This window comes from Vipera berus, assembly GCF_964194415.1.
Source record: "Vipera berus genome assembly, chromosome: 3".
NCBI lineage: Eukaryota > Metazoa > Chordata > Lepidosauria > Squamata > Viperidae > Vipera > Vipera berus.
The window spans coordinates 140596870-140614327 of record NC_138204.1 but is presented as its reverse complement, the minus strand read 5'-3'; the positions used below and the strand labels follow the sequence as shown (position 1 = coordinate 140614327).

The window sequence follows — 17458 nt, the reverse complement described above, 5'->3', positions numbered from 1 at the left end:
CCTATACCTATTTAGAGGGGCCGGGGATCATATCTGGCATCATCTGCATGCAAATCATGTGATCTAAGACAAAAGGGTCCTTCCCCTCACCAATATCTCTCTGCCAAACAAGCTCCATGATTAGTTATGCAAACCAAAAAGTGCACAAGCATTAAAAGGTGGGGTTTATATAAATAAATCTGGCTTAAGAATTATTTAACAGCAGTAATATGATGCATGAGGATTATCCAGCTGGTGACTTTAATACATGGTACTTTACCTTGAGCAATTTGTCATAGGGGCAGTTGCAGATTGAAGAGAGAAGTCTTGCTTTTGAATCCTGCCACTCGACAGCACTACTAGTGGCAGCGAGATGGTACTACGTCTACTAATTTAGCATGAATCAGTGACACAAAGAGCAAATCTGAATCTGGCTCAATTTATTCTTTCAGTTTGAGAGGTTTTGTTCTTTATACTTAAAGGGAGCTATTTTTAACTTTTTTTTTTTTTTTTGCAAACTTGCCACACAAATACTCAGAAACCATTCAGTCACTGAATCTGTTAGGATAGAGAAGTGTGCACAGTCCAACTTGGGCAAGTGCTTTATCTATAAGTATTATCTTTTCTTTAAAGTCAATTCCATCCTTGCCAAACTGTTCTCTTTTCTTTGATTCCTTTTTAGAACAACATAAGAAGCCATTTTTTACCCAAACAAGAAAATAAACTAAAGACATTTACAAATATCAAATAAAAGCATGCAATATATTCAAATAATCAAAAGTTGAGTGCAGCCCAAATCTATCTTCTGATGTGCTGCGCTGCAAATGACCCACAGATACTTTGCTAGGGTCTATTTTGCTATTGTGCCTCTGTATTGTTGTGTTACACCTTCTGCAAAACCTGAGGCATCATTGAAGCATCTCACATTATAAAGAACTCATGTCAAAAGGAGTTTCCTGTTCCCTGTACCCACAGGCTGATATTTGTCCTATATTATGAATATTTCTTCAGCAGGAACAAAAGAAAAATAAATTCATTTCTCGTATTTTTCTCTCCTGAATTCTTTTTCCTTGTAGAAAAAAGTACCTGACAATGTACTTTTGTAAAGTAGTGCTTTACAAATGCATGGAGAATTCCTTGCCTCTGGAAAGCAAATATGTCAGGCAAAAGGATTCTCCCACATGGGTAAGTGATCTATTAGTGGTGGATCTGTGTGAGATTTCCATAGCATTTGGCAAAAATAAGAGCCCAAGATGAAACAACAACAAAAAAGTATTTTATGCAGGTGACTTAATAGTGAAAAAGAGAAACAAAAATAAATGATGTAGACATAGGTTAACAATTGGACTAATTTTCCCTATTATATTTGAATTGGTTCCTATGTGATTTCTTTTGATCCTTTAAAGTAGTATATTACACCACCAGAATAACTGAAAAGAAAACTCTTATGAGTAATTGCCGATAGTTAAGAACAGTTTGTTGATGTGAACTAATCAGTGCTTTAAATAACAAGAAAAATAGAAAGTTTTTTTTTTTTAAAAAAGAGAAATAAACTGAAAAATAGAGGAAAAAAGTAAGGAATGGCTTTCCCACCACGCAAAGGGAGAATAAAATTCTATATTAGGATAACTAGTTACTTAACATTTTAACGATATGTTGGCAACTATAAGGACTAAATCTCCTTTTTAATGAAATATATGAATTCAAAGGAGATAAATACATTACAGATTAGAGCTTTGGCTGTTTTGTTGTTGTTGTTGTTGTTGTTGCTTGCAGAGACCTGCGGCCTAATGTTGACAGTAAATTGTAAAAAGCCATTCCTTTCCCCTCAGCTATGTCCATCGACCTATACATAAAGTTCCTATCATTTGATTGCCAAAATGTTTTATGGATGTAACTATATAAGGGAAAAAAAGTATCTTTCTCATACTCTGGGGGAAGCGGGGTGGATTGTCATTGACATCAGTCAGGGTGATGTTCACCGTTGTGGTTCCTGACAATCCACCCATCTGGCCTCCCATATCCTTGGCTTGGATGACTACTTGATATTGCTCCCGGTTTTCTCGATCCATGTTCAGCAAAGCTGTCTTGATGATACCTAGGAATGAAAAAAAAAAGGTTTTTTTAAATAAGTTATTCTAAGTAATACCTAAGTAGTCAGAATGCAGTGCATCTAAGATGAGATAGAGATAGAGATAGAGATAGAGATAGATAGATAGATAGATAGATAGATAGATAGATAGATAGATAGATAGATAGATAGATAGATAGAGATAGAGAGAGAGAGAGAGAGAGAGACAGACAGACAGACAGACAGACAGACAGACAGACAGACAGACAGAAATTAGATATGGATTAGCTAGAGATGGAGATGGAAACGGTGACAAAGATAACACAATGCCTCTCCTTCATACCTCCCAGTATGAGCCAGTTGTGAATTGCTGGAGCAGCAGCTATGTTTAATCTTATGTTGACAGTATCTACTGTGTACCAAGTATGTCCTATTCTTAAATGATTTCATTAATTGCTAAACTTAATGCTTTGATGCTCATTCTCCTTAATAGGGTAATTCACGTACTTCAAAGTGGAAACAAAAACAAAAACAAACAAACATATTCTAAGATAGATTTTAGCAGCTCTCTCTCTCTCTCTCTCTCTCTCTCTCTCTCTCTCTCTCTCTCTCTCTCTCTCTCTCTCTCTCTCTCTCTCTCTCTCTCTCTCTCATTTCTTCCATATGATCCAGTGCGCTGCAGTGTTGGTCTAGAACCAGGCAGACCCAGTCTAAAATCCTTCTTAAATGGTGAAAAAGCACCAGGTGACTTTCAATCAGTCACTGTCACAATCTAGCTCACAAGGTTGTGTTAGGGGAAAATTGGAGGAGAGAATGCCACATAGCCACTTTCAATTTATGAGGAAAAGTTTGTTATTTATTTATTTTTATTTTATTTTAATCCCATTTATATCCCGCCCTTCTCCGAAGACTCAGGGCGGCTTACAATTTAAGCACAAACCAATGTGCTTAGCAATTTTGTTACTTGGAAAAATAAAAGGCATAAAGCTGTTATCAAAGCCAAAGTAGGCCACAAACTAAACAGGAGGAGAAATTTTGGCAAGTCGAGTTCCATTTTTTTAAAAGACCTTTGATTAGCAAGATCTTTCCCCTGCATATAATTCCTTTTTCCCCCTCCCACATTCAAAGTCAAATGACTGTGCTAAGCACAACTTTAATGGAAGCATCTACATACCCAATGTTTGCTAAATGGATTTGCATCCAGGCTAAGTTCTGCTTATTAGGTTAAGATATTCTGATTTTAAAAAATATGTCATGCTTACAGATGTATTGCTCCATTGTAACTCTCAAAGCCTGCATTGAGTCAAATGGATTTCTTTGAAGAGTTTGCCTAATGACATCTTAGCTTGACTTAACAAGTCATTTTAAATTATGGAGGTTATCAGAGTATGACAGATTAAAGGCCTCTGACCTGACTCAGACTCAACAGAAAAATATGGCTGCCCCTGGAGAATACTGTAGACAACTCGAGCGCTGTTCCCATACGTGGGGTCATCGGCATCCGTTGCAGTGACTTGCATGACAAATGTCCCTGTGACAATGAAATAGAGTTATAAGCTGGTGTATCAAAAGATGCCATTTCAACTGCTGTCAATTGTAGAGCTAACAGAATTTGGGGTTTAAGAATAGATTTTATGAAGACAAGTCAGATACTGCAAATTTTGAAGGTCTGCCCTTGAAGCACTGGCTGGACGAATTTTATGAAAATTAACTGTAAATATAAGCATGCGCCATCCCGCTTTGAAAGATGGAGCTGTTCCAATGTTTTGCAAGCGGCTCAAAGGAATCAAACTGCACATGATGTCATTGTGTCATTCATTTTTCAGCTCATTGACATTTATTTTACAAATAGCGGTTATCAAGCTGAAAAGGAGATTTAACTGGTATGAGGGAGGGGTTTTTTATGTTCTTTAATGGGATCAGTTCATGCTTGTGCCTGCTGTTTGGAATAAAAGGAAATTTCTTATTCTCCTGTTGGAAACAATGAAAGAAGGGCAATTCTGACAAGCCAAAGGAGGATAAAGGAAATTTCTGCTTATCAGAGTTCTTTCTCTCGCTCAGCCTCTTCCCCATTTGGCTATTCTTGGGGGGGGGGGAAATCAAAAGATCAAGCAATTTAAAGAACAGGCAGGTGAACGGCCAAATTCAGACCCACAAAAATGTATTTTTTCAGATATAAGAAAATTGCTTCTGGGGTAATAGCAAAAAAGAGTGTGCTGAAGAATATATAGTACAGACAAGCCCAGAGAACAAGATCCCAAGTAACTGATAGCACTTTGGCTAATTTGAAAAGCAAAACAGAGTCGGAGGAAATCCAGATCTGTAGGCAAGATTTGACGATCAAAACACAATGCTAGAAAAGGCTGGTGGCAAGCCATTTCTTTTTTGCTTGATACCAATAAACCTGCATAGCTGAATCTATATAAGTCAGCACAAGCCTGCCTTGATTTGAAGCTGATTTTATAAATACGCCAAGATTTATTTATTTATAAAGTATACACTTAGATACACCAATACATATTCTTTCTAAATGCAGTGTCCTATAGAAGTAGGCACTCTTTTCTGACCTGGCAACTGGATTTGTTCTTCCTGTCTGTAAACCATAATGTGCATACTGTGATGGATGCTTACAAATGAATGAAAAATTGTATTTACTTATTCAATTTATATTCCATCTGTCTCACTATCCAGAGTGACATTGGATAGTGTCTTGGAAGCATAACACCTATCTGGGTTTCATTAAAGCAACCTGACATTTTTCCAAACACCTTTATAAGTCTGGGAAAAAATAATTAAACCTCCTTGAAGCAGTTCAAATTAATGCAACTTGTATCCAATCCAAAAATGACTTTTGAATATTTTTTTAAACCATACGGTGTCCCAGTTCATGCAATGTGCAATCAAAAGTTGAATATAAAAATCTTGGTTCCCCATTTTCTTACTGTCAAACAAGAGGAGATGGCCTCAGTTAATGTTAGTCCCTTTGCTTTTAGATCATGGAATACTCTTGCACCCAGGAGATGTGATGTTTCTAGGTTGGTAACAAATAAGGTAAATCTAGAACATCCTTTGAGTTGAGCTTACCAAATATATTTGTAGATAAGCTCAGAATTTTAGGAAGCAAAATGTAACTAAAAAATCAGGTTCAGCTCATTCACAACTTATCTATGAGTATATACAGTAGTATTTCCTAGGTATGCTCATGTAAAACCATCTTTGGATTTACAAACTGTTATGTCCTGGGCTCTTAAAGTATACCACGTGGGTTGCTAGAGCAGCTAACAGCTCTCCAGCAACCCAGATTACAAGTCTCCTGTGCTACAATTGGCTGTCTCCAGGCAGCAATGGTTGATTCAAACCTATTGGCTGCCACCTAGGGGCTAGACTATATATTGCGGCTAGTTGCAGCCTTTTCCCCAGTACAGTTTCTGCACAAAATAAACTATGAGTTACCTTGTACTCAGCTTCGCGTCTTCATTCCTGCACCAAAGAACCTGCTATTTAACAGTGGCGATGAAGGTGGGATCCTGCTTCACTGATTAAGAGTTGAAAGGCAGCGCACGCTGGAGGGAAAAGGCATTTCCCCCCCTCTCTCAAGGTCGGCTAGCAAGCTACGCTAGCAACCTCGTGCTCAGTGGACTCATTCCCTGAGCCTGGAAGCAGGATCCGGAAGAACGCAGGAACCAGCAAAAGAATGCTGAAGGTCAGGAAACTGAGAGAATTCGACGTGAAACACCTGGAGGAATGGCCATCATATCTATCACAAGTAAAAAACTACCTCAGGGCCAATCAGATCGCGGAAGAAGGACTGAAGGCTGCAATGCTACTCTGCGTGTGCAGCCCAGCAACCTTTGATTTGTCTGAGAACCTTTTCGCGCCGACACCGATTGAAGCAGTCTCCTATGCAGACCTCAAAAAGAAGCTAACCGGGTACTTCCAGCCCAAGATGTCTGAAATGGCTTGGCGGTTCAGGTTCGACCAAAGAGTGCAGCAATCGGGTGAATCAGCTTCTGAGTTCATAGGGGGGCCTGAGGCAGGCTGCACACCTTTGCAAATTTTCAAATTTAGAAAAGCAATTACGAGACCGGCTCGTCTGTGGCCTACGGGACAGAATGCTTCAGCAGAGACTCTTTGCTAGGCCAAATTTAATGTTTTCTGAAGCACAAGATGAGGTGATGGCCAACGAAGCTGCCGGGAGCACCGTTCAAACAGTGCAGCCCGCCAAATTGACAAAGTTTGAAGAAACAGTCCACCGTGAGGATGCCAAACGCACCAAAGAATTCTCTGAGGAGGAAGAACCTGAAATCAACCGACTCCAAAAGCAGCCCAACACGCAACACTGAAACAGCCAGCAGTGAGAAGACCATTACAAGGCAGTTCTCTTACTGAGATGTAAGGGGTGTGGTGGCAACCATTTCCACGCCAACTGCAGATTTCGATCAGCCACGTGCAGAGCTTGCGGAAGGACAGACCACATCGCAGTGGTTTGCAGAGCCCGCCAGAGAGACCGGCCACCCAAACACCAGTCGGAAGAACTGACTAGGAGAGGTACTGGGGCCCAGGGTCCAGTTAGTGTGGTTTTTTTCAGAAGCCGTAGAAGCGTATGCCACACCGGGGCTCGACGCCCCCTCAAATCCAAACTTAAGCTCATGATAGAGCTAGAAGGAGTTCCATGTAAGATGGAATTGGACTCTGGCTCTGCAGTTTCAATTATTTCTCAAGACACTTTTAACTTCGTGTGTAGGCGCAGTAACAATTGGGCCAAACTAAGACCCTCAGATATAATCCTAACAGATTTTCAAAATGCTCACGTTAAAGTTATGGGAGAAGCCACTTTGTTGGTAAAGTTTAAATGGTTTTTGGGGCACCTGGATCTAATAGTAGTAGGGGGCCAGAGAACGAGTCTCATTGGACTCGATTGGTTTGATGCCTTAGGTATTCAGATTACTGGCATAACCTGGACACAAACGGCAGACCTCGCATCAGTATGCAAGGAATATGTGGATGTTTTTTATTCAACCCTAGGCACATACACAGGCTCGCCTATCTCATTTAAGTTAGATCCCAACGTAGTTCCAATCATGGTTAAGCCTCGTAGGGTCCCCTTTGCCTTAAAACATAAAATTCATTCCAAAATTGATAAGCTCATAGAACAGGGCATGTTACAGCCTGTTGATGGTGGGGAGTGGGAAACTCTTATAGTCACCCCACTTAAAGCCAACGGGGAAGTGCGCATTTGTGCTGACTATAAATGCACTCTAAATAAAGCCCTCAAGCAACACGCTTACCCGGTCCCAGTGGTCAATCATATTTTAGCCTCCTTGCAAGGGGGTACTATTTTTGCTAAACTTGATTTAGCACAGGCCTATCAGCAATTGTCGGTTGATGAGGCCATAGCCGTGGCTCAAACGATCGCGACTCACATGGGGGCTTTCAAAGTTAAACGCTTACAGTTTGGAGTAAGTATTGCACCGGGTATTTTTCAGGGGATCATGGAGCGTCTGCGGAAAAAACTGTCTCTACAGAATCGGTCCAAATGCTGGATCCTAACCACTCTTGCTCTTATCTGTCTCAATTTTACCTTCTCGTAGCAGCTCTTCCCCAGTCCTCCAAATATGATTGTGAAAATCTCTTAAGTCCACAAGAATATTGAAATAGTAAGCCAAACAGAAACTTGATGGAAAGGAGAAAACCAGGACAATGTGATCCAATATGACCAACACTCTGGACATATCCATGTGGTTTTTGTGGCAGCAATATGGGAATAGTTTGCCACTACCTCTTTCTAGGTGTAGCTTTTTCACTTCCCAGTGTAGCTTATAGCCCTGCAATTTCCTTGTGGTCTTTCATCCAACTATTAAACAAGCTTCACGCCTGCTTAGTTTTCTAAGATCAGTCAAAGTCAGCAAAGTGTTGCCTACCTGCTGGACTGACGTATAGAATATAGATAGCTCCTAATGCTGGTGCATGGGAATGCTACAATACAACAGCTGTATAAACTTAGATGACATATGAAAACCAGTTCATTAACTTAATCAGATAGTAACGTTCCCTGCTGAATTCTCCTTATTTTGGTCAAATATACATTTTAAGTTATCTCCACTCAAGGCAAAATTTTCAAATATGTGTGTATACTATGATTGATGCCACTGAATTTTGATTTAAGTGGAAATAATGATAAAACCAAAGGGGAAAAATAGCATGGATTTGTTAATAGTTTTTTAGTCAACAAAAATTAAAACAGTGTTTCCCCTCTTACTGACACAGTTGTGCAGGCCAGTTCTAATTCAAATGGGACCTTCAATACAACCTCAGTTCCAAATACCAAATCTTTGTTATTGCTCAGAAAGCTGTGCCAAAGGTGTGGACTTCTATCAGCATCTAGAAATTACTCTAATCTTTACAGAAGGGCATATATAAAAACAGTCGCTGAATATGTGGCAGTAAATACATGTTTATTACAATTTAGTCGAATCTGAAAGTTAACTATTAAAAGACCTGGTTGTGTAGAATATACTTTTTATGTAGTAAGGGCGATTTTCAATTGTACTCCTCCTTTAGTTTGATGACCATGTGCTGCTGCATAATATCATCTTACTAAGCAACCGTTTTATCAAATCGATGCTACAGTGATACCAGAGGCTTATCTGCTTCTACAAATCACTTTTCTCTGTCATCTTTCTTCCAACACAAAGGACTTAATGCAGATCTTTTGTCTTTATCTCTCCTCCTCCTCCCCCTCTACTGTAGAGCAGAAAAACACACAGCTGGACATGTTAAGTACTCATTGCTTTGATCTTAGTAATCCCAACTGTAGGACTGCTATTTGACAAGCTAATGAAAACTAATCCCTGCATGGTTGGGTGATCTGACACCTACCTACTTCAGACATTTCTGGGACGCTGGCATTGTAAATGTCCTTTGTAAACAGGGGCTCATTATCATTGATATCGTGGATCTTAATGATAAACTCTGATTCTGGTTCCACGGGCCTCCCAGTCTTTTTGTTGATAGCCTGAGCACGAAGAATGTAAACAGGTTTCTCTTCTCTATCAAGTCTTCTCGTGGCCTGAATATCGCCAGTGTTTTCGTTGATGATGAAGAGGTCCCCTGCTCCATCTCCGGAAAGGATGTATTTGAGTGAACCGTCTCCTTTATCCTGGTCAGAGTGAAGCTGTGAGAGAAACAAGAATTTTAAGCAAAAGCATATCTGGAAAATCCTTCCTAAGCTTCACCTCTGTCAACTGAGATTGATGGTCAGGCAATATTTTTGGTGAGAATAAGTCAGGGAGATTATTCATTACATTGTACATCTCAGTCCACTCTCGAACAGACATGTCAAACACAAGGCCACGGGGGCCAGATCCGGCCCACCAAGTGGTTTCATGCGGCCCGCGAAGCCATCCTGGAAACAGTGAGGGAATGGCCCCCACTGCCTTGGCCCTGGCCCAGAGACCCTCCTTCTGCCAGAGACCCTCAGATCTGTCCCACTCCTGCCCAGGCCCCCATAGGCACCCTTGATGCGAACGATGTAGAGTTGGCCATGCCCACCCAGTAGGCCATACGCACTCTAGCCACACCCACCCAGTAGGCCACGCCCACCCTGGCCATACCCACCCGGCCCCCTGAGGGCAACCGCAATGCTGATGCGGCCCTCAATGAAATTGAGTTTGACACCCCTGTTCTAGAATATTTCTGTATGAGCTATTTCCAGCCATTCAAGTTTTATTAACACAATTATTATTTTTTTAAAAGGAAGGGGATTATTGTAAGATAGTTTAGATCAGGGGTGTCAAACTGCTGGCCTGTGGGCCAGATGCATCATAGCAAAACCGCGCCCACCCCATTGCCAGCAATGGTAAAAAAAGTCACGATATGTCATGACACGTCACGTGACATTGCGAGTTTGATACCCCTGGTTTAGATACTGTGAAAGGTTTGGACTACGATAGCCCTTGCTAAAGTTTAATTTTACCAGCATCCATTCAAATGGGCAGCTCTGCACTTGGGATGCCAAGAAACTTAATTTCTTTCACTATCCAAGAATGTGGACCACAAAATCTGACTTTTCATTTCATATATAGGCTTGCCAAAGTGCCAATAACATCAATAGGCAATGAAAATGATTATGACTACAATAAGATATTTCTGGAGAAAATCAATCTATGTGGTCGCTAAGAGTCGACATCGATTTGATGGCTCATAATCAATTAATCATCATCATCATATATTCATGAATATAATAATGGCTGGGACCAAAGCAGCCATTAAAGAACAGTGTGTGTGTTTGTGTGTGTGTGTGTGTGTGTTTGTGTGTGTGTGTGTGTGTGTGTGTGTATGCTTTTGAGTCAGTATTGACTCCTGGCAGCTGCTGAAGAGGTTTGTGTCATTTTCTTGGCAAGATTGCAGAAGTAGTTTGTTCTGGCCTGCTTCTTAGGGTTGAGAGAGAGGGCTTCATCCAAGGTTACCTACTGGTAGCTAGATAAGTGCCTAAAGTGGGATTAGAATTCACAATGTCCTGGTTTCCTTGATGTCTTAACCCAGGGGTAGGCAACCTTGGCTCTTTTATGACTCATGGACTTCAACTCCCAGAATTCCTGAGCCAGCTATGCTGGCTCAGGAATTCTGGGAGTTGAACTCCATGAGTCATAACAAGAGCCAAGGTTGCCTACGCCTGTCTTAACCACTACACCAAATCAGTTTAAGATTTAACCTAAACATTAACCTAGAAATTTGTTTGTTAGGATCTTGAGGAAAACCCTCTTTCGAAGCTGGTATTGGCACTGTCATAAAAGTGAAGTTCCTTATTATTGGCATTTTCTTTGGAATCCCAAATTGGGATGATTTCTTTCCAGTGTAACTACCTATTTCAGATTACATCTTTTCTTCAGACTTTCTTCAGGAAAGAAACATTTCAATTGCCTCATTTTGCTAGTTGTAATTGTGCTCTCCTAAGTTAGCGCTATTTGTATTAGGGGGCAAAAAAAAATCCCCTAAAAATCTAGCATGCTAAATACAAGATACACTAATTATACTCATTTATCTCTGATTTTAAATCTTGTGCGCTTAGTTCAATGAATTTATTCCTAGAGCAAACACATAGTCTTGAATGCTAGTAGCAACAGATATTTTAATCATTTTATATATGAATTTAAATTGCCTTATGAAGTAATTATACTATAGAGACAAAAATAAGAAAATTATTCCATACCTCATTTAGAATGGTAACAAGAAATTACAGGGGATATTTATTTTGTCTAATATATAATATTAAGGATACCTGATTAAACCAACAGTTTGGCCCTGGTTTTGCCATACTTTATTCTACAAAACGAAGAACTGCTCAAGAGAATAGAAACAACAAAGATATTCTACATGGAAGAAGGAAAGGTGAACTGGAAATTATTCTGTATTATAATTTATAATTTATTCTATATGATAATAAGACAAAGATAAATGCCTGAGATACAGTAATCAACACAGATAGGTAGCCTATTTAATTTATGTTAGAATAAATAACACAAAAGATGGACTTTTTAAAAAGAATATTTATGTCTAGAACCGATAAACTCTAGGCTGAGTTATGATACAAAATATAGGAGGCCATTTGATAACTGGTAGATCTATCTCTGCTGAAAATTGTGAAAAATAACAATGACAATGCATTTATTGTTTGTGACAAATTTGTATAAAAGGAAATGTATTCATATTGAATAGACAGTTTTGAGTTATATATATTCATCTTCAAAGTATGGTAGCTTACGTACTTGCATCAGACATTGGGAATAAGGATGGGATATGCATCATGACATCACCAAGTATATATTTACACTTTTAGATCACTGTAGCTTGCTGTGGATGCTGCTGTCATAATTATTAAATTACTCTATTTATAGCATTATTGTAATTATGTCCATAATATGCTGTTTTACATGTAAAAATCTGCAGAGTCAATTAAAATCTACACACCATTCTGATGAATTATGTATTTTACATTGTGCAGAGCTCATTTGGCAGAGCTGTAAAACCATCATTTTCATTGCAATGTTCCGGAATAATTGTTATACATTTCGTTGCAATTAAAATCTAAAGCACAAAGAGAGATCTTTCACTTGAAGCAAGGAGACCAAAGTTAAAATTCTAGCCAGCTGTGAAATAAATCTGTTCATAAGGACTCTCTCACTCTGATTTTTGTAAAATAAAATGGTATCTGTCTGTCATCCTCATGTTCTAAGGAAAATAACCAGCTTTAAATATAAGAAATATATATGATAAATCTAAACACAACAATGTGGATTAATGTATCAAGCATAGCTTAAATTAAATGTGCCCTTTCCCTCAATCACAAGTCACTAGGAAAGAGAAGCTTTGAGTGCAGAAAAAGTTGCACTTGTTTTAAGTGCTCTTGACAGATACTATGAGCATGAATCAGTACCATTAAATCTGGTATTCCGCAAAACTTTAGTAAACATAATAATGTAGTATTTAAGCCATATGTCAGCCTTCTCCCTTCATCTCTACATCATTTGCTTATTGGATGATGCAAATTATTGTCCGGTGTTACTGGAGGGCATCAAGTGAAGGAAAAATTGATATGTATTTTCAGTTTGAACCTAAAGCAAGTTTATTCATTTAATCAATTTATATATCAACTGATATACAGTGTACTGATTATATCAATTTTGATCACCACCAGCAACTTTAGGCAATATACAATCATGTAAAGCAGAGGTCCCCAACCTTTTGGGCACCAGGGAGAGAGGTTTTTCTGCAGATCGGAGGGTGCATGGTTTTGTGTGCTGCCTATATCCCGCGGATGGAGCTTTGCTTGTTTGTATGGACTGGTTGCTGGCATGCTGCAGCCCAGTACTGGTCCACGGACTGGGGGTTGGGGATCCCTGAGGTAAAGAATACAAGTTATTATGACAACTGGCAAGAAGAATTAAAGAATGTCCATGTGAGGGAAACAAAACTATTGCACAACCAACACACATCCCAAGCAAATCCCAGGACTGTTGAAAGAGCTAAGACTTTAAAGTTTTCCTAATGCTCAGCATTGTCAAGGCTGGGTGAACTTTTGGGGGGTTTGATACTGCTCAAGAGAAAAGCCCCAGAGAAGGGTAACATGATGAGACCAGGAGCATGTTGCCTGCTGCCAGTTCTTACCAAATAGGTAGAGACCACTGGAGAAAGGTGAATCCAAATGTCTGAGAACCCCTGAACCATGAAGGCCCCAAGGTGGTTTTTTTAAAAGGCAACAGGACTTCATTTTTCCTTGAAGACATTTTGCTTCTCATCCAAAAAGCTTCTTCAGTTTTGACTGAATGATGGGGGATGGAAGGATTTCTATTCCTTGCACTCATCTGCACTTTCTCAGAGTCGTTGAGACCACTTGGAGGTTTATCTGTGCCCTCAGGGTCACCTGCATAGTGCAACTGGGTGTAGAACCTTCTTGGAACTGCTGAAAGGAAAAACAAAGTCCAGTTGCCTTTTGAAAAAGCACCTTAGGGATAAACTTGACCTGGATGACTGAGAATCTCCATAGCAATAGCAATAGCACTTAGACTTATATACCGCTTCATAGAGCCTGACAGCCCTCTCTAAGCAACAATCTGGGTCCTCATATTACCAATCTCAGAAGGATGGAAGGCTGATTCAACCTTCAGCTGGTGAGACTCGAGCTGCCGAACTGCTGGCAGCTGGCAGTCAGCAGAAGTAGCCTGCAGTACTGCATTGTAACCACTGCACCACCATGGCTAGACCTGAACTATGAAAGATTACTAGGAGATCCTTGATTTTTCAGTTTTATATTACCAAGTGAATAATACAGAACAGAGTACCAGAAGAAAAATGCCATTTGCAAAGATATTGCAGTTGTTTCAGACTCTTCTCCCTGTACTTGTCCTTGCTCTAGTCCTCAGCTTCACAGAAACTATTAGTTGTTATTGCTGTTCATGCAGAGACTTTGACTCTTTTCATTATGGGAACAAAAGAAGTACTCTCAACAAAATTACTCAGCTTTTATTCCCCAAGATTTCATGGGGTTTCAAGAAATGGTTTAGCCAATTTTAAAATTAAACCAGTATCAATTCAAAGTCAGTACTAGATGCTTAAACAAACAAACAAACAAACAAACATAGTCTGTTTTAGTCATTTAATGCACAACAGACATTTGTAGTGGCAACTACTTCTCAGATATTTCCAATAAAATCTTTTATTGTGCAATCATCTTGCCTCATTCTTTAATTTTTAGAAGGGGAATGTTGATGTCCCGAATAACTTTCTTCCACTTATGACCTTGTGTGTTTTCCCACTGCTTTCTCCATCTTTTTTCTAAGTCCAGGAAATTTACTAAGGAGAAAATAAAATATCTGCATAAAAACCTTTGTCTGGCCATATCAGGAATGTTTTATTTCAGTAACCTATGGAAAAAAAGGCAACAAGATCTAATATTGAGATCTCATGTTGGGCACAGCCAGATGGTCAGGTGAAACTGCTTGGCTCCAGTTCATGAACATATATCAGTAAATGTGTTTTCCTCCTTCTTTTAATGCAAGACAAGTTGAGGAAAGTGATTTATTGGCTATTCTGCTTTTGTTTTTCCTCCCATCGTACATAATGTACCAGGGTACACATAACTATCAACCCCTCTCCTTAATATGTGTAGGAGTGTGAAGGTGAATATAGATGAATGCTTAGAACAGCTGGCTTGGCCACCTGTCAAGGTGGCAGCTTGCAGAAACGGAGTAAGACAGGCTATTTCTGAAACTGGGTCTAGCTTCTTCTGAAAGAATGCAAAAATAACCAGGAGGATAGGTCATAGAGATAGAGGAAAGTTTCAAGGTGAAATGGATAAGGAGGAATTGATAATGTGTGAGCATCATTCTTGGCTCATAAGGGAAGGGAGTTGCTGTAAGGGGCTGGATCTGGGAGCATTCAGATGTAGCTCATCCAGATGTAGTCCCATCAAAGCAATAGCAACAGGAAAATGTGAAATATCTTGTGGGTAGAAGCAACAAAAACCTATAATGCAATCATTAATGTCATCTGGCAGGAGCTGGATCTCCTAGTCTAGATCGTTTTTAGATGCAGTTCAGGATTACCTCTCTCTCTGGAGAAAGTCTAAAGCTTGTTCAAAATATCAGTAAACCAGTGCATAAGGGAACATGCATGAAACTTGACAAGCAGTTTAGAATGGGCAATGGCATCAGTGGAAGCCAAATGTTCAGTCTTTCTTGCAGTGCAAACAAAATGATCATGGAGGGCAATGCCCAGTGACTGGAGGAAAAAGGGCAGGTTCATTACAGGCCGAAGTGGCCAATAGGAATGGGCATATCACAATGCCTGACCTTGTCTACAACCACTTCTTTGATGAAGCATGGCAGATGCTATGTACATGTAGTAACTGTATTGGGAAAAAGGAGAAAATGCTATTGAAGCATTCGATTTTAACTTGCCTCAGTTATGAACAGGGGATGAGATGGTATCATCCTAAGGATAAAGGATCAAAAACTAGTTACTGGGTCATGCTTTTGCCATGGTTAAGAGTAAACTTCTGCAAGAACAGAATATGCAATTTCCACGTCTCATATTAATATAATCTGGCATTAGCATCCTATACAATAAACTGTAGATATGATGTTGAAAGCAGGCATCCTCTGTCAATCTCTCTAGCTTCCTACCAGTCAAATGACTCTCAATGGATTGTATAGAATATAACACAAATTTAAACCTCCTCACTCTGAATAAAACAGCAAGAGAACCTATTCAAAAGCCATAAACAAGGGCTACAAAAATTAGAGCAGCAAATAATTTTTTTTAAAAAAAATTGAGTCATGTACTTCAGAGAGCACCCTCTGAATTACTGTATGTCAGTTTTTAACAATTTCAAAAAAACACAAAAAAACAAGAAGGGTACAAACAGTCAGATACAATAATTAATGAAAGCCTACACTGAGACATTTTATTAACTATAGAACAAAATGAAAAATACTGTAAGTAAAACACTTAGAATGTTGAACAGCCACACTGACACATCATTTGAAGACTGAACAGTGTTTTTTTCTGATGTCAAAAATTAGTCTTTTCTATTTGTACCTTACCAAAACCATCCCAAAGAAAAAGAAATGCAAGAAAGCAAAATGGCTGTCTGAGGAAGCTTTGCAAATAGCTGAGGAAAGGAGGGAAGCGAAAGGCAAGGGAGAAAAAGAAAGATATGCTCAATTGAATGCAGAATTCCAGAGAATAGCTAGAAGAGATAAGAATGCCTTCTTAAATGAACAGTGCAAAGAAATAGAAGAAAACAATAGAATAGGGACAACCAGAGATCTTTTCAAGAAAATTGGAGAGATGAAGGGAACGTTTCATGCAAAAATGGGCAAGATAAAGGACCAAAACGGCAGGGACCTAACAGAGGCAGAAGAGATTAAGAAGAGGTGGCAAAATTACACAGAAGAAGTATACAAGAATGAGCTTAATGTCCCTGATAATCACAATGAGGTGGTCACTGACCTCGAGCCAGACATCCTAGAATGTGAAGTGAAGTGGGCCTTAGAAAAGCTGAGCAACAACAAAGGTAGTGGAAGTGACAGTATTCCAGCTGAGCTATTCAAAATCTTAAAAGACGATGCAGTAAAAGTGCTACACTCAATTTGCCAGCAAATTTGGAAAACTCAACCGTGGCCACAGGATTGGAAAAGATCAGTTTACATTCCAATTCCAAAGAAAAGCAGTGCCAAAGAATTTTCAAACTATCACACCATTGCACTCATTTCTCATGCTAGTAAAGTTATGCTTAAAATCCTACAAGCTAGACTCCAGCAGTATGTGGACCGAGAACTACCAGAAGTACAGGCAGAATTTCAAAGAGGCGAGGAACTAGAGATCAAATTGCCAACATACGTTGGATCATGGAGAAAGCTAGGGAGTTCCAGAAAAACATCTACTTCTGCTTCATTGACTATGCTAAAGCCTTTGATTGTGTGGATCATAACAAACTGTGGCAAGTTCTTAAAGAGATGGGCGTACCAGACCATCTTATTTGTCTCTTGAGAAACCTATATGTGGGCCAAGAAGCAACAGTGAGAACTGGACACAGAACCACTGATTGGTTCAAAATTGGGAAAGGAGTCCGGCAAGGCTGTATACTGTTGCCCTACCTATTTAACTTATATGCAGAGCACATCATGAGAAAGGCAGGGTTAGAGGAATCAAAAGTTGGAATTAAAATTGCCGGAAGAAATATCAACAACCTAAGATATGCAGATGATACCACTCTAATGGCAGAAAGTGAAGAAGAACTAAAGAGCCTCTTGTTGCGGGTGAAGAAGGAGAGTGCAAAACTTGGGTTGAAACTTAACATTAAGAAAACCAAGATCATGGCATCCGGCCCTCTCAATTCCTGGCAAA

The 17458-nt window shown here is 39.4% G+C and overlaps 1 protein-coding gene across 1 annotated transcript in view; it reads right to left on the bottom strand.

The window, feature by feature from the left end:
• LOC308664740 (cadherin-6) overlaps positions 1 to 17458 on the bottom strand; it is a gene marked incomplete at both ends in the record, with an annotated part of 69137 nt that overhangs the window by 26663 nt on the left and 25016 nt on the right. Inside the window, 3 exons of the mRNA XM_081322204.1 lie at positions 1910 to 2077; positions 3462 to 3581; positions 8930 to 9224. Coding sequence (XP_081178330.1) covers positions 1910 to 2077; positions 3462 to 3581; positions 8930 to 9224 — 583 coding nt within the window. The remainder of the gene's footprint in view (positions 1 to 1909; positions 2078 to 3461; positions 3582 to 8929; positions 9225 to 17458) is intronic.